Source organism: Nelumbo nucifera, chromosome 1 (genome assembly GCF_055504915.1).
Source record: "Nelumbo nucifera cultivar China Antique chromosome 1, China Antique-T2T, whole genome shotgun sequence".
In the NCBI taxonomy this organism is placed as follows: Eukaryota; Viridiplantae; Streptophyta; class Magnoliopsida; order Proteales; family Nelumbonaceae; genus Nelumbo; species Nelumbo nucifera.
The window spans coordinates 100,558,173-100,579,501 of NC_142649.1; the positions used below are offsets into that span (position 1 = coordinate 100,558,173).

The following is a 21,329-nucleotide window of genomic DNA, read 5'->3' on the forward strand; positions in this document are numbered from 1 at the left end:
TCCCAAGTAAGTTGATCTGGAACTCCTTAGTCCCCTCCAAAATAGCCTTTTTTGTATGGTTGGTGGCTCTTTGGAAGTGTCCTTTATGGCAAGATGTTCCCGATGTACAGTTGCAATGGTTGTTGGGACCAGATCTAGACTCCTAGATAAGCTGTCCTTGGTAAGACACAAAGAAACTCTAGGATCTTCTCTGAAGTAGAGAGGTGCTGAAGAATTGAGAGAAATGATCCATATAAGGGTTGTACAGTGGCTGAAATTCTCAGAGCTGTTCACAGATTACACAGTGGATGACATGTTGAGGAAGTGGGGTGAGATTGCTAATTGCACCCAGACTAAAACAGTAATGAGTGTCTTGGACCCCCCACCTGCTGGTTTCTTAAAACTAAACTTTGACGGGAGTAGTAGAGGGAATCCTGGACACTCGGGGATTGGGGGTGTGTTTAGGGATGAGAATGGGATTGTTTCAGCCCTGTTCTTAGGCCCAATTAGAGTGGGTAACTTGTAATTCTTTCTGGATAGAGAGAGATGAGAGAGAAGATAAGAGAGAGGAGAAGAAAAGGGAGAGAGAGAGAGAGAGATTCGATTGGGAATCAAAACTATAGCTAGCGGCGCCCAACTTATCATTTATATTAACTTAATATAAAGAGTAAGAAAAAATACAATTATGCCCCTAGCGGCACTCCCTACTAACAAACAAATAAGAAGAAAATAAAAGACACTGGCTGACAACATGCCACCAACAACTGTAAAATAACAAAATACACAACTCTCACAACACTCCCCCTCAAGTTGGGCTGAATATGTCTATCATGCCTAGCTTGTCACATAACTCATTGTGTTGAGAGTATGAAAGTCCTTTTGTGAGGATATCAACAAGTTGTTTCTTGGAGTTGACATAAGGGATGCAAATTTCACTTTTTTCCAATTTTTCCCTTATGAAGTATTTGTCCACTTTAATGTGCTTGATCCTCTCACGTAGGACATGATTGCTGGCGATGTTTATGGCTGCCTTGTTGTCACAGTAAAGAGACATAGGATTATGAACAACAACTCCAAGCTCCCCTAGAAGGTTCTTTAGCTAAAGAACTTCAGCCACCCCATGTGCCATAACTCTATATTCCGCTTCAGCACTTGACCTTGCTACCACACTTTGTTTCTTGCTTTTCCAGGTCAATAGATTTCCTCCCACAAATGTGCAATACCCACTTGAGGACTTTCTGTCATCCACAACACCTGCTCAATCAGCATTTGTAAAGACTTCCACCTTTAGGTGATTATGTTTATTGAATAGTAGACCTGTCCCTGGATACTTTTTTAAGTATCTAAGGACTCTCTCTGCTGCCTCCATGTGTGGTTTCTTAGGAGAGTGCATGAATTGGCTCAGGACCCCCAACTGAATAGGCAATGTTCGGACGGGTCATGGACAAATAAATCAACTTTCCCACTAACCTTTGGAACTGTTTCACATCTTTCAGAGACTCACCATTACAGTTACCCAATTTATGATCAACATCCGTAGGAGTATCTATTGGCCTTGCGCCTAACTTGCTTGTGCCTTGTAACAGATCAAGGGTTTACTTTCTTTGAGAAATGAAGATGCCATTTTTTGAGCGGGCAACTTCAATTCCAAGAAAATACTTTGAGGGACCTCACTTCAAATTTAGATGCAAGGAATTGTTTCAACTTTTGTATTTCTGAACTTCAATTTCCTATAATGATGATATCATCCACATACACTACCAATACAACAACCCGTTCTCGATATCTCTTCACAAGGAGTGTGTGATCAGACTGACATTGCTTGAACCCTACTTGTTGAACTGCCATATGAAACTTACTGAACCAAGCCCTGGGAGATTGTTTTAAACCATAAAGAGACTTTCTCAGCTTGCACACCTTATTTTCACTTTTCTTGGCATAGAATCTAGGGGGTTGAACCATGTACACTTCCTCCTCTAGGTCACCATTTAAAAAGGCATTCTTTATGTCCAGTTAATGCAATTCCCAGTCAAGGTTAGCAGCTAATGATAGAAGAACTCGAATTGAGTTCATCTTAGCTACTGCAACAAATGTCTCGTCGTAGTCAACCCCGTACACTTGAGTGTTCCCCTTGGCTACTAATCTTGCTTTGTACCTTTCAGCTGTCCCGTTCGCTCTATGTTTAACTGTAAGCACCCACTTACACCCCACGGGGTCTTTCCCCCTTGGAAGATCCACCAATTCCCAAGTTTGATTTTTATGGAGGGCATTAATCTCCTCCTTCATAGCATCTGTTTGTTCAGAGTATTTTAAGGCCTCTATAACATTTCTGGGTACAGGGATGCAATCAACTACAAATAGGAATGCTCGGTATGAGGGGGAAATGTGATTATAGGAGACATACTGGGTAATGAGGGGGAAATGTTTGGTAGTGCATGACCTAACTCCCTTTCTTTGAGCAATAGGAATGTCAAGGTCATCCAAGTAGGTGTAGGGGTATCAATAGGTGCAACAGGGTTTGGACTTACCTCCTAGGAGTCTGACAGTGTCGGTTGCTCAATGTTTGGTAGCTCCACATCTCTGTTACATTGCTGACCTCTACGGCATGTACGTTGGAAGACATGAAAGGGGGCAAGGTCCGAAATAGAAGGAAGAGAGACTTGGTGGACCTGAACCTACTACTCTTCCACACTACTCTCCTCCTTTGGAGAAGCGGGGAAGAACAGTTCAGACTCAAAAAAAAGACACATCCATAGAGACAAAACACTTATGAATAACGGGATCAAAGCACCGGTACCCTTTCTGGGAATTGCATCAAGTTTTCACCACCCATACCAGCTGTGTAACCCCAAATGATGCTGGATCATCGTTTTCCATTGAGGGAGAGGGTCTACAGTACAAAAAAACAGAACCACAAGTGTACCAGACCTGATCCCACACAATCAGAATGCTAAACCCCCAAGAATTCTACTTCTGGAATGAGAAAAAAAACACTGATGAAATCAGTCCAGCAATAGTTCCACCATTAGAACAGCCCAGTAATTAGTCTAATTCCACTACAGCAACCAGTAATCAGTCTAGTAATGGTTCGGCCATTAGAACAGCCCAGTAATCAGTCACAGTTCAACTACAGCACATACTCCTGTCTGTGATAAAAAAAAACACCATACTCCTGTCTAACACCTGTATGAAGGTGTAAATCAAAAAACCAAGGCCTTCACTGCATTGGTCACAGAGAAAAACCTCTCCAGCACCTGTTTGAAGGTGCAAACCCAGAAACCAATTCTTACTGCATCGAACAACCTTCACAGCATTGAACAAGGAGAAGAGTGGTGTTTACAGCGTCACCCTTCTTCTACTAGGGCTTCCTTGGTGTTACGACCAAGGAGGACCCCAAAGAAAGCAGCGGCAAGTGGCCTGATCAGTCCGATTAGGTTTCTTTGTCCTCCACACGTCCAAGAGATCAAGAGAGAAAGAAACGAAAAAACTGAGAAAGATTCTTTATTGCCCAGAACCTTGCTCTGATACCATGTAATTCTTTCTGGATAGAGAAAGACGAGAGAGAAGAGAAGAGAGAGGAGAGGAGAAGAGAAGGGAGAGAGAGAGATTCGATTGGGAATCAAAACTATAGCTGGCGGCTCCCAGCTTATCATATATATTAACTTAATATAAAGAATAAGAAAAAAATACAATTATGCTCCTGGCGGCACTCCGTACTAACAAACAAAAAAGAAGAAAATAAAACACTGGCTGACAGCATGCTACCAACAACTGTAAAATAACAAAATAAACAACTCTCACAACATGACTCTCTCAGAGCCGAGATCTATGCAGTTATGGAAGGAGTCCAGAGAGCTAAGGAGATGAATATAAGAAAAATCATAATTGAAGGGGACTTGGAGGTGGTGATAGGGTGGCTGAATAAAGACAACAGTGGGTTATGGAATTACAGCAATGAGAGGAGGAAATTTAGGTGGCTGGTTCAAGAGATGGAAGTCGAGATTAGTTGGGTGAAAAGATCAGCTAACTCTTTTGCTGATGGGTTAGCTAAACAAGGGGTGGAGAGGGAGTCAATATTTTGGGCCCAGGTGTAACTCTTTTTCTTTTTTTTTTCCTTTATTGGGGGCTCAAGCTTCAGTTGGAAGATAAGAAAGTTTATCTTCCCCTTTGTAATTATTTCTGTGATTAATTAATGAAATGTGTTATTGATAAAAAAAAATTGATGGAGTTAAGCATTAATAAAAGGAGATATTGGGTGTTCATAAGTCAACTTGTAGTGATACCCTTTTTTCTTTTCTTAATTGATTTGCATAATTTGCCTTCCATCCTCAACTTTTCACTAGATCAATCAGTTATATCCATTAGACAAGCATGCTAAATAGGAAGTTTGATGTGGACAAGCAAGCAAGATATAAGCAGTACTTAAAAAAAACAACAGTAGGCTAGGAATAACAAATGTAGAAGGAACAAGATAGATTAGATGTCATAAATCTCTGAACATAACCTGATGAAGAGCTCCTCTAGAACAAGTCTGCTACAGTAGCAAAGGCGTCAAGCTGACCTCTCACGTAGACACATAGTGATGGAGGGATTGGAAGGTGACTAAAGGGGTTGAGTCCTCAAAGCCTAGCTTCCAAAACTTGAGACAACAGCTTTTACAAGAGAGACATTTTTTCAGCCAAAAGAAAATCAAAGACCACCATTGACACAGCTCCTTTCTTTATAAGACCCATAGGCTTGCTGGGGAAGCCATCTAGGATATTTACACATAAGCCCCTAGAGTGTCACCTCTTCACAAGCAACTCCTCAAGAATAAAAGTAACTTCAAACAACCCTCAAAGTAACTTTAGTTATAAAAATGCTTAAGGGACCAAAACTCAACAGAGGTGCATGTGCACCCAACTGCCCCTGACCAGAACCCAAATTATGAAACGACCAAAATATCTCTGAACCCAAACTGAATAAAGAAAATACCCAAAACAACTATTTGGGAACCGACTACAAAATAAGTTCAGAACATATTTACATCTTTATTTTATTTTATTTTTTTGGGTGCTTATCAAAGTTCCTGTCCACATGATTCTTGCAGACAGTCAAGGAAGTTGCAGAAGCAGCACCTTTTTATGAAAGTAAAGTGGATGAAAGGCTTCTTATTCACATTTCTTATAGTCCAAGGAGGTATATCCACTGATCAACTGGCAATTATTTTTATTTCAAGCAAATATTTACAACCAAATAATGTCTTCGTTCTTATCAAAATACCAACATAGAATAGTTGAACAGGTGGATCTGTAGAAATTGCACGGTGGGTTCAAGTATTACATCAAGCAGCTTACGACCTTGTGATTTCAAGATGGGAAGGGTATTATCTTCCCTCCAAACATTTAAATGCATGTACAACTTTGAAATAAGGTACATTCATATCTGCATTTGTTTTTCATTTCTGTGCTAGTGTGAATGATCCTGTATCTGTGACCATTTTTCATTTCTGTGCATCCAACTGCCCCTGACCAGAACCCAAATGTCCTCACGAAAAGCAATGGAAGCCCAAATTTTGTGGTACATATGGGATTATCCAAATAATGTGGAATAGTCAAAAGACTGATTGTGTGGGATCTTATTGAACTGCTCTTTCGCTGCTATCCATGTATGAAGATAAGCCCTTGCCTGCTGACACAACTCATCCAATACCTTGCTTCTCCCTTCAAAAACGCTCTTGTTCCTCTCCTTCCAAAATACCCAACATATTGCTGACGGGATTGTGCCTCCAAAGCAGTTTTCCCTTCTTATTTAAACCCACAATCTTCCAGGATTTCACCATGTCAGAAAGGCTTTTAGGCTGACACCAACACAAGTTCAACCTCTTGTGAAAATAGTTGTATAAGGACAACTACTTCACATTGCACAAAGAGATGGGCAATTGACTCTGTCTCTTGACCACACAAACCACAGTCCATAGAATCCAGCACCAAGTCTTTCCTGCTTTATTGTTCTTTCGATAGACATTTGCCCTTCACAGCTCTTCACATGAAGAAGCTTACCTTGGTTGGGACTTGAGGAAGCCAAATGTCCCTCCAGGGGAAGTCCCGTGGGAGAGGGGGCTCTGTATTCAAGTAGAGGGATTTCATAGAAAATTTGCCATCTCTGCTCCATCTCCAAAATCTTTCATCTTGAAGGTCTTGGGCCGGTTTGTGATTTTCAAGCAGAAGCAGTTGCAACAAACTCAACAGATCTGAAATTTCCCAATCATTTAACTGATGCTTAAAAGTAAGATTATGTTTGGATAAAGTACTTTTGTACTTTTAAAAGTACAAAAAACACTATATCACGTTTGTTTCAAGTGTTTTCTACTTTTGATTTCATACTTTTATAAAGTATGAAAAACACCAAAAGCACTAGGCTTTTCATACTTTGTGCTTTTGGCTCAAATGTATTTTTGGTCTTCTGTGAAGCAATGTCACATGTGATTGTTAAGTGACTGCTTATGTGTCACTGTTGTACATGTGACTGTCACGTGGTAGCTCCAGGCCATTCAAGTGTCATCGTTATGTGACTGCCACATGTCACTATTATACATATGTCATTGACATGTGTTGTTGTTTTCTGATTGCCACATGTCACATGCATGTGTCATTATTTTTTGGTTGCCACATGTCACTGACATGTGTCACTATTTTTTGATTGCCATGTGTCACATAACAACACAAGTTGACACGTGTCACTACTATTACATGTGTCACTGGCATGTCATTATTTTCTGACTACCATGTGTTACATAACAGCACAAGTTGACACATGTCACTATTATGTGATTGCTGCATGTCACTATTGTACATGTGTCATTGACACATGTCATTGTTTTAAGGCTGCCACGTTTCACACGATGACACACATTGGCATGTGTCACCATTATGTGACTTCCACATGACAATATAATATAGCCACATATTACATAACAACACAAGTTGACATGTGTCACCGTTATGTCTATCACATGTCACTATTATACATGTGTCACTAACATGTGACAGTCACGTGTCACATGTATTTACTATTATATTTTTGCCAAATGGTAAATGATGCTTTTATTTTGAAAAGCATAGTTTACAAATTTTTTTGTAAACGGATTTGAAAGTAAAAATACAAACGAAAAAGATATGCAAGGTTCAAAATATCAATACACCTGATACGCCCGTAGAGGCGTATCCCGAAACACCCCCTGTAGGGGCGTATTGGGAATCCCCCAATACGGCCCGATATGTATCGATATTTTGAACCTTGATTATATCTTGATTATATGTACTTTGTACTTTGATGCTTTTAGAAGTATCAAAGTAAAAGTCTACCCAAACGTAGCCTAAGACTCCAACTTCTAACACCTCCAAACCCAGTCAAACAGCTCAACTATTTTAGCATCTCTGTTTTCTGCTATCAGGAATGAGGAGGGATATTCCTCCATCGAGGGTCTGTCACTGCACCAAGCATCTTGCTAGAAACGAATCCTCCTTCCATCTCCCACTTTTAGTTTTACTCCACAGATAAACTTTGGATGGACTTTCTCAATTCCCTTCCAAACTAAACAACCAAAACTTGAAGTAGTACTGCCCGGATCCCAACCTTCTCTACTTAAGTCAAATTTATCTACTATTATAGTTCTCCGTAAGCTCTGTGGCTGAGTTTTAAACAACCAAAACCACCTGCCCGGCACGGTTTTGTTTGGCTACCTTAGTCTCTTTACACCCAAACCGCACGTGGCCAAAGGATTGCAGACAAATTCCCAACTTCATGGATTTTTTGCTCACCTTCCTTACCACACCATAGAAAGTTCTTCTTTAGCATTTTTAGCATGTCTGCTACCTGGGTTGGAATAGGGAATAAAGATAGGTAATGTATTGGAAGGTTTTCCAGCGAGCTTTTTAACAAAGTTACCTTAGCTCCTTTAGATAAAAAATTTGCTTTCTATGCGGCTAACTTCTTCTCCAATCTTTCCACTACTGGTTCTCATATGGCTTTAGAGGTACATTTCGCCCCAATAGGAAGATCCAAATACCTTGTGGGAAGCTTTTCTACTTTATGATCCAACTCAGTAGCAAGGTCTTGTATATTTTGAACTTTACCTATGAGAAAAATTTCACTTTTTTGAAGGTTAATGCGTAAACCTGACACCGCTGCAAACCAGGCCATAATCATTCAAAGATGCACCATATTCTCCTTTCTGGCTTGAAGGAAAAATAAAGTGTCATCAACATACTGTAGTAAGGCTACCTCAGTATCCCCATGACAAACTTCGAAACCTTCCAAGTAACCACCTTCCAAAGCCTTGCTTGTCAACCTTGCTAAAGCCTCCACGACACATAAGAATAACAGGGGGGACAGAGGGTCTCCTTGTCTTAGTCCCCTAGAGCTCTTAAAGAAATAAACTGAAACTCCATTAAAGAGTATAGAGAACTTTGTAGGTGAGTACAAACCTTGATCCAGTTCTGCAACTTCTGACCAAAATTCATTTTTTTTTCAGGGCCTTATCAAGAAAGTTCCAATTTACTCGGTCACAGGCTTTCTCCAGATCCATGTTACAAACTACTCCAAGACTTCCCAGTTCCCTCTTTTATCTTTGATTCTATTAATTCGTGTGCAATAACCACACCTTCCAATGTCAACCTCTTGGGATGAAGGCACCCTGTGAGGCTGAAATAATACCCGATAGAACTTTCTTCAACCTGTTTGCAAGTGTCTTTGCTAAAATTTTATAAAAACTGCCCACCTAGCTTATAGGTTTGAAATCTGTAGAGCAGCATTTTCATGGAATTCCTTCAAAACATTCATAACACCAGACTTCAAAAAATTCCAGCACTTCTTAGAGAATAGCATTGTAAAACTATCATGCCCAGGTGTTTTATCTCCTTGCAAACCCACAATTACCTCCCACTCCTCCTCCTCTGAAAAGGTTTTTCAAGTTGAAGTTTCTGAACTTCTAAGTTAGAATCAACATGAATCCCATCAAGGCCTGGTTGGCATTTCCATTCTTCCTTACGTAAGTTATTCAGCAACCCATTCCTAAGGACTAACTCACCTTCCACCTATCTGCCATTCGCTAGACACAAAGAATCAGTCCAACTGCACCAAAGTGGGGTCTTCCTGATTGTTTGTCGTGGTAAATATGGCACCAGACAGTGGTAAGTCCACCAAGCTGTTTCCATTTACAAAGTCCGCAAAAGGCCTCATCCCTGTAGAATTGCGGACATTCCCATTTTTTTCATGTGCAAATCTGATGATGTTGAAGTCTCTTCCTATGCACCAGGGAATGGACCAATTTCCTCTTATCTAGTTGAGCTCTTCCCAGAAAACTAATCTCAAAGAGTCATCATTGGGTCCATACACGCCTGTGCCAATTCCCTGGAACCCATCTTTTCCAGAAACTTCAATCGAGGCTGAGAACTCCCCTATTAAGTGGTTGTGAACTTGTAAGTTTCTGAGTTCCAAATCACCAAAATCCCTCCTGTCCTCTCAGCGTTTAAGCATCTCCTTCCACATTGGCCCTCTCCCCAGAGATACTCTTTACAACTGCTGCCTCCTGAAAAAAATGGAATTATTATTTATATAAAAATACTAAATAAATAAAAATTTTCAAAAAAAAGTTGAAAATTGTAATTATAAAAACTGAAATAGTGATAATTATTGTATGATGTATACATGTTCTAGGGTCACGATATTGTTGATTGTAATGTTTCTCTTCATATAACCTGTTAAATTGTGCATTTCTCAAGTGTTTATACCTTATTAAAAAATAATTCAACATTGGATAATGTTTTAATGTATTTATGTGATTTGTATGCATTTCCCTAGTGTATCTAAGCATTTCCATATCTTCCGTCCATATCCATGCGTTTCCAAAGTGTATCCATATCTATATCCAAACTATCAGATATGATACTCGATGTTGATACTTTGATCCTTGTGGACAAGCTTTTTTTTTTTTTTATTATTATTTTTAACTTTAGGCTGTGGGATACAAAAGTGAGCCAAAAAAAAGTTTCAAGCATTTGGTAAGAAATGCTTTTGAAAACATAACAATCTGAAGTCAAAACACTTTTAAGCTCCACAGCACAAAGCCTATTTTGGGCTTTGGGATTTTGTGCTTTAAATCCAAACACAACCTAAAATTAAATTTGAGCATTTGGTTAGATATGCTTTAGGCTGAGGGAAACAAAAACAAGCCAAAAAGTGTTTCAAGTGTTTGGTAAGAAATACTTTGAAAAACATAACAATCTAAAGTCAAAATACTTTTAAGCCCCAAAAGTGTTTCGAGTGGCAACTAAGCTAGATTGTTTCTTTTTTTTAACCAAACTAGATTTTCTCATGGTATGGTTTCTTTTAGCAAACCAATTAGTCCAAGTGAAAGAAAATGTACTTGCTTTTTGTACCTGTGAGAGAACTTATGCAGTTGTATCCTAATGTTTCTTTTCTATTCTATTTTTTCTCTCTAGGAATTCTTATATAATGCTTAATATTTCTTTTATAACATACAAAATGCAAGCTCATATGCTTTCAATGCTGAAGCTGATAATTGTTTTCTTTTCAACATTTAGTGGAAAAAATTGCATATGCACTCAAAATGTTTCATGACATTTTGTACATTTTTCAATGTTCTTTTGAAGTCCTCACTTCACTCTGGAATATTTATTTTTTGAATCATGATGGGGTTCCACTCTCATAATGGTCATTATGTTTTTCTAGACTGCCCATATTTCATGACAGTCCATCAAATGTTGGCACATTTAGAGAAGTTCTCTGCAACAGAATTTTGCAACATGCCAAAGAGCTGGGAGGTGCAAAGGCCTTAATTAATGGGAACTTGGTAAAAACACTCTTCTATGTGGATTTAAGAAGTTTATTAGGTTTACTATTTCTAGGTACCTATTGTGTTAATGCTAAAAATAAGAAATGCTCATATTATGGATATATCTTTAATATTTAACTTGAATAAAAAACTAATTTCTTCATGACAATTTGTAGAAATGTGGTGAGATTCCTCACAAAGGTGATTTGTAGTTTGCAAGGGACATGGCATTTTAATTTGATGTTTTCTTGCATTGTCCTTGTGTGTGACAAGATGTGAAGCTAGAATCTTCTGAAAATTAGTTACTTTTTTTACAATGTTTTGTCTTCTCATCCTTATTTAATTCAAACTTTTGAAAAAGATAGAAACTATTGAAGCTTATGGAAGTTTTAATTTGTCTATTGATGCTATTTGGTTAAAATAATAATTAGTTGCATGAAACCATTTTGCTTTTTCTAATGCCAAGCTAAAGGCCCCCTTTTTGATAAATAGCCAAGATAAAGGCCCTAAAAAGCAGTGTTGCATGAATAGAGACATAAGAATTAGAATACAACATGTTTCTTGGAGTCTGACTTAGCAAGATGAAAGTACAAGAACTCATGGACATATCTATTTGTTGAAGATTAATCAGTTTTATGATGTTTTTCTGAGTAGATGTTTTATGTTAGTTGTTAGATAGGAGGTGGGGACCACAGTAGTTATGTGAGTCAAATTTTATTATGTTTTTGAGTGTTATGTATGCTGTTTTATGTTTTGCCGCCCTATAAGGGTATAGTTGTCTTTGTACTGTTCTATTATTTTTAGTATAAATAATAAGTGAAGGGGGCGGCCAGATTATTTGCTCTCTTTTCTTTTCAACTTCTCTTCTTCTCTCTCCTTCTCTCTTCCTTCTCTCTTCAAGAAACTACTTTTCTTTCATATTTTTTTAATTCAGCAGATTTCTACTTGGTATCAGAGCATCGGCTAGGGTTTCTTGAAGCATTCTCATGCAGCCCTAGATCAGCCGACTGCATGAAGTAGTAAATGGCTGATCGATCTACTATAGGTTGCCCAGTTCTTGGATTTTTTGGTGGGATCTAGTCATCAGGAAGGTGATCTACTGTTTGGCATCAAAATAAGGAAGAACTGGAGTATGGGGAAGAGTCCTAGAAAAGTTGGACTCTTTGTTTTTGATCTGATCTTGGGCGCCCAGGTATTGTTAGTTTTCTTTTGATTTTCTGAAGAGGGCGGTTTGGTTTCTGGAATTTTCTGAGCTTCCTGGAGTGATCAATTCACTTTTCGCTTTGTTGGGAGGTGTGGGGAGGAGAGAGATTTCTCTCCAGCTAGGGTTTTCTTCTTCTGGAAGGGTTGGTTTCTGTGTGTGTGATATTAAATTATTTTTTGAAGGTCTCCAATCTATTTTTTTCTTATTGTTGAACTTTTTTAAATAAGATGGAGAGTTAGAATACCGAGATGAAATGTACCGGTACTGTGGGACTGGGTATTGGAAGTAGTAGTGATATTTTTGGGTCTGTGATCATTTCTACAGTAAAACTTGATAGTACAAATTATTTGGAGTGGGCACAATCAGCTAAGATGGCTATTGGTGCTTGTGGAAAATTAGGGTGTCTCACTGGGGAGTAGAAGAAACCTGATACAAACTCTTCCCGATGGGTGCAGGAGAATTACATGATAATGTCCTGGCTGTGTAATTCTATGTTACCTCATATTGCAAAAAATTTCCTATGGGCTAATACTACTAAGGAGATTTGGGATGGAGTGACTGAAACCTACTCTTAGAAGCAAAATGAAGGTAGAGCCTACCAGTTAAGAAATCAGGTGATAAGTATGAAACAGGGAGAAAAACCTCTTGCTGTGTATTTCTCCATGCTGAAAACCCTATGGCAGGAAATAGATCACTTAGAAACTGTGGTATGGGAAAGTGTAAATGATGTAGCAACTTATCACAGACTGATAGAGAGGAATAGGGTTTTTGAGTTCTTGGTAGGGTTGAACCCTGAATTTGACATTGCTAGGCAGCATATTCTTTCTAGTGAGGGTGTGACACTCTCTCAAGCCTATGTCTTTGTCTCTAGAGAGGAGAGTAGGAGGAATGTAATGCTGAGACAGCTTGGGATTGACCAGTCGGCTATGGTTGGTACAACAAAACCTAAGCCGAATGGAGACAGGGAGAGTAGTGAGACTAAAAGGGAAGATAAGAAGGACTTGGTGTATGATTATTGCAAGAAGCCTAAGTATACCAGGGACACTTGTTGGAGGCTTCATCCAAATGTTATGCTTGCTTGGATAAGAAACAAGAAGGGAAATGCAAATGTAGCCACTATAGGAGACTCTTCAGCCCCTCTTTCCCAAACTGATTGGGAATCCATTGCAGTAGCAGCAGTGAGAACAGAATTGGAGAGGTTTGGACAACTTATGAGTAAGAAAGATTCACCTAGCTCTAGCCTTCCAGATGGACAGCAGAATGCAGGAGCCAACTACACCACTTCCTTTGCACATACAGGTAGTTCATATGCAATTGCAAATCTTGCATCCACTTCAGGTAAGGAGGGACCTCCTTGGATTATAGACTCAGGAGCATTTGAGCATATGACTAATGCCCCTACCCTTTTCAGTTCCTATCATTTATGCTCTGGTAGAGACAGAGTCTCTACAACGGAGTGTTCACATATGCCCATTGCTGGGAAGGGGACAGTTAGAGTGACCAATGATATAACTTTGTCTTCTGTTTTACATGTCCCTAGACTTCATACCAACCTACTGTCTGTTAGTTCTTTGACAAAAAAATTGAATTGTTCCGTGACCTTTCTTCCTGGTAATTGTGTTTTGCAGGATCTGGAGTCAAAGAAGATGATTGGGAGTGGTCGTGAGGTGAATGGAGTCTACCTTCTGGATGAGATTCCGAGACATCGGGGCCATCATGTTAGCAGTAGCAGTAGTAGTGGGTCAGAGTCAGTGAACCAGATTATGCTTTGGCACAATCGCTTGGGACATCTTTCTTTTAGTTCTTTGAAATGTCTTGTCCCAAAGTTGTTTGAGTCTGTTCAGTTATCTACTTTGGAGTGTGAGAGTTGTTAGTTAGGAAAGCATTGTAGATAGTCTTTTAAACCAAGTAATAAAAGAAGTACTTTTACTTTTAATATTGTTCACACTGATGTATAGGGGCTATATCATATCCCTTTCATGGGAGGATTCCGTTACTTTCTCTTGTTTGTGGATGATTATACATGATGTTCTTGGATATATTTGATGAGATCACGTGATGAGGTTCCTAACTTGGTACAACAGTTCCATCAGATAGTTTCTCACACAATTTGGAGTGAGAACTAAGGCTTTTAGATCAGATAATGCCAGAGAGTACTTTGAGAAGGACTTGACCACGTATCTCTTAGAACATGGTGTAGTTCATCAGAGCAGTTGTGCATAGACACTGCAATAGAATGGAGTTGCTGAGAGGAAAAACAAACACATTGTGGAGGTGGCAAGGAGTCTTATGGTGTGTGCTTCAGTTCCTGTGCAGTTCTGGGGAGATGCAGTTCTTATAGCCGTGCATTTGATTAACCGTGTTCATTCACGGAATTTGGGGTTTAAGGTGCCATTTAGTCTTCTTTTTCTAGATGGGGAGATATTTCATATACCTCTGAGGGTTTTTGGTTGTGTTTCTTTTGTTCACATTCTTGGCCCTGATCGCAAGAAATTGGATCCTAAGGCCAAGAAATGTGTTTTTCTTGGGTATGTTCAGAACCAAAAGGGGTATTGCTGTTATGACCCAGTGTTGAGGAGGAAATTTGTCACTATGGATGTTACCTTCTTTGAATCCACCTTCTTCTTCTCGAGTGGTTCTCCTCAGGGGGAGAGTTTTGGGGAGGAGAACTCACAATCTGTTCCTCTTCCTGTTTCTTTGGTGCCTCCATCAGTTCAGCCAACACCTCCATCAATTCAGCCAACACCTCCATTAGTTCAGCTAGCATTTGCATTAGTTCAGCCAACACCTCTAGTTTCATTACCTGAGCAACTACGGGTAGCCTTACAGAAATATTAGCGCCGACAGGTGATGGTTGACTCCACACATCCTCAACCCACACCACTCTGTCAGTCCTTCTAAAACTCCAGATTTGGCAGATATAGTTCCAGGTATTCCTCTTGAGACTGAGCCTGTTATGTTTTCTGATGATAATGTTTCTGTCCCTAACACCATTGTTGCAGCTGATCCCACTGACATTGATCTTCCCATTGCACTTCGTAAGGGGAAGAGAAAGTGTACAACCCACTGCATTTCACACCATCTTCTCTACAATGCCTTATCACCCTCCTACCGTGCTTTTCTTTCTTCCTTTGATTCTATGTCTATACCCAGGAATGTTACTAAGGCTCTCTCCAAACCTGAGTGGAAAACAACCATGCAAGATGAGATGGATGCTTTGGTAAAAAACCAAACTTGGGAAATAGTTGCTCTCCCCCAAACAAGGAGACAGTCGGATGTAGATGGGTATTCACAGTGAAGTATAAGGCCAATGGCAAGATAGAGAGGTACAAGGCAAGGTTGGTAGCAAAAGGGTATACTCAGACCTATGGTGTTGATTATTTGGAAACCTTTGCACCAGTAGCTAAGATGAGTTCAGTTCGTATCCTTTTATCTCTAGCAGCCACCTATTCATGGCCCTTGTTCCAGCTTGATGTCAAAAATGCCTTCCTCAATGGTGATTTACAGGAGGAGGTATATATGGACATTCTAGCAGACTTTTATGAAAATGTTGGTAAAGGAAAGGTGTGCTGAGTCAGAAAATCTCTGTATGGACTGAAACAGTCACCTAGGGCTTGGTTTGAGTAGTTCAGAGGGGCACTCATCCGTTTTGGATACACACAGACACAATTTGATCACACCCTCTTTGTGAAGATGAGAGATGCTCTGGTGTCAATTATGATTGTGTATGTGGATGATATAGTGGTGATAGGAAATGATCTGGAGGAGATTGATGATTTCAAAAAATCATTGTAGCAAGAATTTGAGATTAAAGATCTTGGTGAGCTCAAATACTTTTTGGGGATTGAAGTTGCAAGATCCAAGCATGGGATCTTCATTTCACAGAGAAAGTATGTACTTGACCTACTGTGGGAGACTGCAAAGCTGGGGACCAAACCAACAGACACTTCTATTGATCCAAATCACAGAATTAATGGTGTGGATGGTGAGTTGGTAAAGGATGTGGGGAGATATCAAAGAATGGTGAGCCGACTGCTATATTTGTGTATGACACGACCAGATATTTCTTATGCTATCAGTGTTGTGAGTCAGTACATGCATGCACCTCGGGTTCAGCACTGGGAAGCTATTGAGAGAATACTTGCATATCTAAAAAAGCACCCTGGCAGAGGCATTCTTTTCTCAAATCATGAGAATCTGAAGCTAGAATCCTATACAGATGCAGACTGGGTAGGATGCTTAGATAATAGGAGGTCTACATCAAGAGTGTGTACCTTTGTAGGTGGAAACTTGATCTCCTGGAAGAGTAAGAAACAAGCGGTTGTGGCAAGGTCAAGTGCAGAGGTTGAGTATAGATCCATGGCTCATGGTGTCTTAGAACTTCTTTGGGTTAGATCTCTTTTGAGTGAGATTGGGGTGAAAGCAGAGGAACCTATGATGTTATACTGTGACAATCGGGCTGCAATCAATATTGCCCACAATCCAATTCAGCATGATAGGACAAAACACATTGAAGTTGATAGACACTTTATAAGAGAAAGGGTAACAATCGGAGAAGTTTGTTTGCCTTATGTCTCTTCAGAGTTGCATCCAGCTGATGTTCTCACTAAAGGGGTGGCAAAGAACAAGCTTGAACATGATCTACACAAGATGGGAATGTGTGACATTTACTCCCAACTTGAGGGGGAGTGTTGAAGATCAATCAGTTTTATGATGTTTTTCTGAGTAGATGTTTTATGTTAGTTGTTAGATAGGAGGTGGGGACAACAGTAGTTATGTGAGTCCAAATTTTATTTTGTTTTTGAGTGTTATATATGCTGTTTTATGTTTTGCCACCCTATAAGGGCATAGTTGTCTTTGTACTGTTCTATTATTTTTAGTATAAATAATAAGTGAGGGGGCAGCCAGATTATTTGCTCTCTTTTCTTTTCAACTTCTCTTCTTCTCCTTCTCTTTTCTCTCTTCAAGAAACTACTTTTCTTTCATATTTTTTAATTCAGCAGATTTCTACTCTATTGAAAAGTATATGCTATAAAGTCAACTCCTAACTGCCCCCAAAAGTAGGGATGATCGTTTCTAGCCTGGCCTGGAAATTTCCAGGCTAGGGTCTAGGTCCACATCAGGTCCAGAAATTTCTAGACACCTTAAGCCTGGCCCATGATCACCCCTACCAAAAAGTGGGCAGTAGGCCAAAGGAATACAAAGGAACAAAACCAATTCATATAATAACTACAGGGCTTTACAAATTGATACCTGGCCCTGGTAAGCCCCATGCCATATCATCCCTTAGATTATGTTTGGTTTGAAGGAAAAAGTAGGGAAAGGAAGGGAAAGATAGGGAAACTATTACAAATCCTGTATAGATTTTCTTGCCTTTCCCTTCCTTTCCCTACCTTTTCCCTCAAACCAAACATAGCCTTATAGCTTCTGTTCTTGCTAAGGAATTGGCAAAGCATTTGCACTCCTAGGATTTGTGCCTCTTACCAAAGGTCTGAAACTCCAAGGAATCTCCTCTTGTTTCTTTATCCACTGAATTCTGGTTCAGCAGTAACCTTCCACTTCAACATCTTTCTTGCCATTCATACTCATCAATTTTAAACTTGTATCAAGGCAGTAGTTTGACCCTTACAGAATTGCCTTGTCCAATTGGGCCAGAAAAAAGCTGAGCAAAATATTGCTGTTATGTTCTCTTATCACACCCTCAACACCAGACTTCCCTGGATTACCAAGACTGCAACCATCAAAATTGAATTCTAATCTTCCCATGGCCAGAACAGTCCAATCGTCCTTTGCTGATTTTTATTAGTATCCAAGGATTATTTGCCACCCCATTAGATGTTCGTTTATGGTGACTAGTTAAAGTCATCATTTACCAAAAACCAATAAGCAACCTGTACCATATTAAGATTAATCAACTTATCAACCTCGAACGTTTCATCTTAAAACATTATTACATTTCTTTTGTTCCACAAACCCCAAATCATTCTTGCCATTTTACACTGTGATAACATTTTCCCTTTTCAACTCAAATATCATACAAATATTGTTTCCCTTTTCACATATTGTTTTCTTCTAATTGCGAACTTTTTCCAAGAGAGAGTTAACAATTTGACAACTCCACTACAAGTTACAAGGAAAAAACTATTAGTTCAGGTTCTTTAGGATAAGTTATTTCCAAAAGAGATTCCATTTTTTTCCTTTCCCGTATCTTAAATCCTCCTCTCAGATTTACTCTGCATTTAGCAATATATGTCTAAGCACTAATTTGATGAATTTAGACAAGAGTTCCCTGAAAAATAGCTTAATTTAAGGACATTCTAGCATTGGTTTCTACCATGAATTATGAGAACAAACTTATGGATTCTTAGGTCACATAGATTTTAAATGGGCATTGAGAATATATCCTTTATTTTTGTTGCAGATTGTAGGCACAGGAAGTTTGGTGTATAATGCCATGTTGGTCCAAGTATTCTTGAAAAGATGAAGACAAGTATTCACGACCATTATCAGAACGGAAAATTTTGATGTGAACGCCAAATTGATTGCGGATCTCGGCATAAAATTTCTGGAAGATGGCAAATAATTCACTTCTTTCTTTCATTAAATAGAGCCACGTCATTCTTGAACAGTCATCAACAAAAATAACAAAATATATGTATCCATTATATGACATCACTTTATAAGGACCCCAAACATCTGAATGAATTAAAGAAAAAAGACTCGACACACGGTTATCGACCCTAGAACGAAAGGGAACACGATGGTGTTTCCCAAATTGACATGACTCACAATCTAAAACAGAAAGTTGACTCAATGAAGGGACTAAGGACTGCAACACTTCCAACGAAGGATGACCAAATCTACAATTCCACTGGAGAGGAGAAATGGATGACTAAAGGGTCGTTGACGTTCTTCCACCACCATCAGGATAATACAGTCCACCGGCTTCATGCCCTCCACCAATCTTCATCCCCGTCTTGAGATCCTGAAAAACACACATAGAGGGGTAAAATGTGATGGAGCACTTAAGGGACTTGGTCAGCTTACTAACAGACACAAGATTAAATGGAAGCTTAGGTACAAATAAAACAGAGGATAGGGATACAGGGTCTAGGTCAACATTACCAACACCACAGATAGATGATGTGGAGCCATTAGCAAGGGTAACAGATTGTGATGTTGAGCAATGGGTGAGAGATGAAAACACACCTGGAGTTCCCGTCATGTGATCGGAGGCTCCAGAGTCAATAATCCAGGGGTTGGGTGTGGATGCCAAACAAGCCATACCTGAGTGTGCAAAGGTAGCTGTGTTCTGCTGCGACTTGGATTGAACAAACCTTTCATACTCATCCCGAGGAACACTCACCATCTCCTTGCCTGGGCCATCTGAGGGAGTAGAAGGCATCGGATCAGCTGCCCGGTTCTCCTATCTAGAGCTGAAACTGGTGTCACTAGTCATGGCATGGTTGGCCCACGTCGAGGGAGGACCATGTAAGTCATAGCAGTAGTTAATAGTATGTCCATCCAAACCACAATGAGTAAACTTCCGTGGACCCGAGCCACGTCCTCTACCACGAGCTCCCCCTGAATCTCTGCCTCCAGTACGACCACCACCACGGATATGTGTAGGTCCACCATTACCACTCCTGCCAGGCTGGGCTCCTCGAGCCCCACTTCTGCCACCTCGACCTCTCGATACTGCAAATGCTGATTTATCTGAGACATTAGAATCCATAGATCCAATGGAAGCCCTCCGAAGACGAGCAAACACCTCCTCTAAAGATGGAAGAGCAGATCCCCCTAGTATCTGGGCTCGTACTGGTTCATACTCAGACTTCAGCCCCACCAGAAACCGTGTCACATCAAGCTGCTCTCGCTGTTGCTGTTGAACTTTGACATCAGAAGTGAGAGGATGATAGACGTTTAACTCATTACGGATATTTCTCACATTGGCATAGTACTCCTCAAGGCTCTGATTTCCCTGTTGCAGATTGAAGTATTCCTGATACAGTTGATATACCCTAGTGGTATTATCCTGACCTGAATACAGTTTCTTAGCATGATCCCACACCTCTTTGGCTGTGTCAAGAAACATGAAGTTCACATTGATTCTGAGTTCCATACTGTTCCACAACCATGTGATGATCTGTGCATCTTCCTGTTCCCAGTCTTCCTGAGAATTAGCGGGGGGTTTCTCCTCTCTTATGTGCTTCACTTTCTTCTTCACCTTCAGAAAAACCTCTACAGACTTGGCCCAAGGGACATAGTTCTCTCCATTCAGTTTAATGGAGGTCATTTGGACATTCAGGTAGTCAGTAGATATCATGACACTAGGTTTACTATCACTGTTATCTGCCATTGCCGAACTCCCTTATCACTGAATTCTGAGCACTACACACTGCACACTACACACAAACACTTCACTGAAATCTGCACACTGATTTCAATAGTAATAAATGCTGAGAACTGCAACATCACAAACCCTACTCACCGAAATCTGCACCCTGATTTCAGCAATATTAAATGCTGAAAACTGCAACACCACAAACCCTACTCACCGAAGTCTGCACACTAATTTCAGCAATATTAAATGCTGAAAACCACACTTGTAACACCACAAACCCTAATCCACAACTACCGGAAGTTTCCCCATTAAGTAGACACTATTGCCCTTCGAATCACACACAAACCAGAATAAACCCTAGCATAAACCCTAGCATACTGCAATCTGAAAACCCATCATACGAACTGTGCTACACCTCTCATGTATTCCATAACAGAAAATATGCATAAAAAGAAACTTTACCCCATCGCCTGAAGGCCAACCACACGAAGGACTGAGACACCACTGCACCACACGTACCAGCCCTAATTAGGGCTTAGAAACCACAGCAACCAATCACCAACGACACAATCGGAGGCATAGGAACCTCCAAGGGAAGAGGGCGATCACTCCTTTTCAGCCCTTTTCCCAGTCTCCAACTCACAGCTGAGAAACCCAAGAGAAACCCTAGTTCGGATGCGCAGAAGACAGAATTCTAGCAAGTCTGATTTGTTCAATGTGGCTCTGATACCATGTTGAAGTTCGACCTGCCCTAGAATTCTGTCTTGTTCGTTGACTGTAAAGTAAAGTGAACAGCAAGAAGTAGTAGGAGAGGAAAGAAGAAGAGAGAAAAGAGAGAAGGTCTGGTTCGAATTAGAGGAAAAAGTTATCCCTAGATTCGGCCAGACCTGTTATTATATTATTAACTTATTGGAAAAGACTTAAGTGCCCTTATTTAAGTAAGAGGCACTCGAACTAACATAACA

At 39.9% G+C, this 21,329-nt stretch overlaps 1 protein-coding gene across 3 annotated transcripts in view; it reads left to right on the forward strand.

Annotated features, from left to right (window-relative positions):
* LOC104588438 (oxidoreductase, zinc-binding dehydrogenase family protein) overlaps positions 1-21,329 on the forward strand; it is a 40,501-nt gene that overhangs the window by 2,675 nt on the left and 16,497 nt on the right. Inside the window, exons 4-6 of one of the 3 annotated variants that reach the window (XM_010246373.3) lie at positions 5,069-5,157; positions 5,263-5,391; positions 10,714-10,834. In XM_010246373.3, coding sequence (XP_010244675.1) covers positions 5,069-5,157; positions 5,263-5,391; positions 10,714-10,834 — 339 coding nt within the window. The remainder of the gene's footprint in view (positions 1-5,068; positions 5,158-5,262; positions 5,392-10,713; positions 10,835-21,329) is intronic. The other 2 variants (XM_010246375.3, XM_010246374.3) reach the window with 2 other exon arrangements.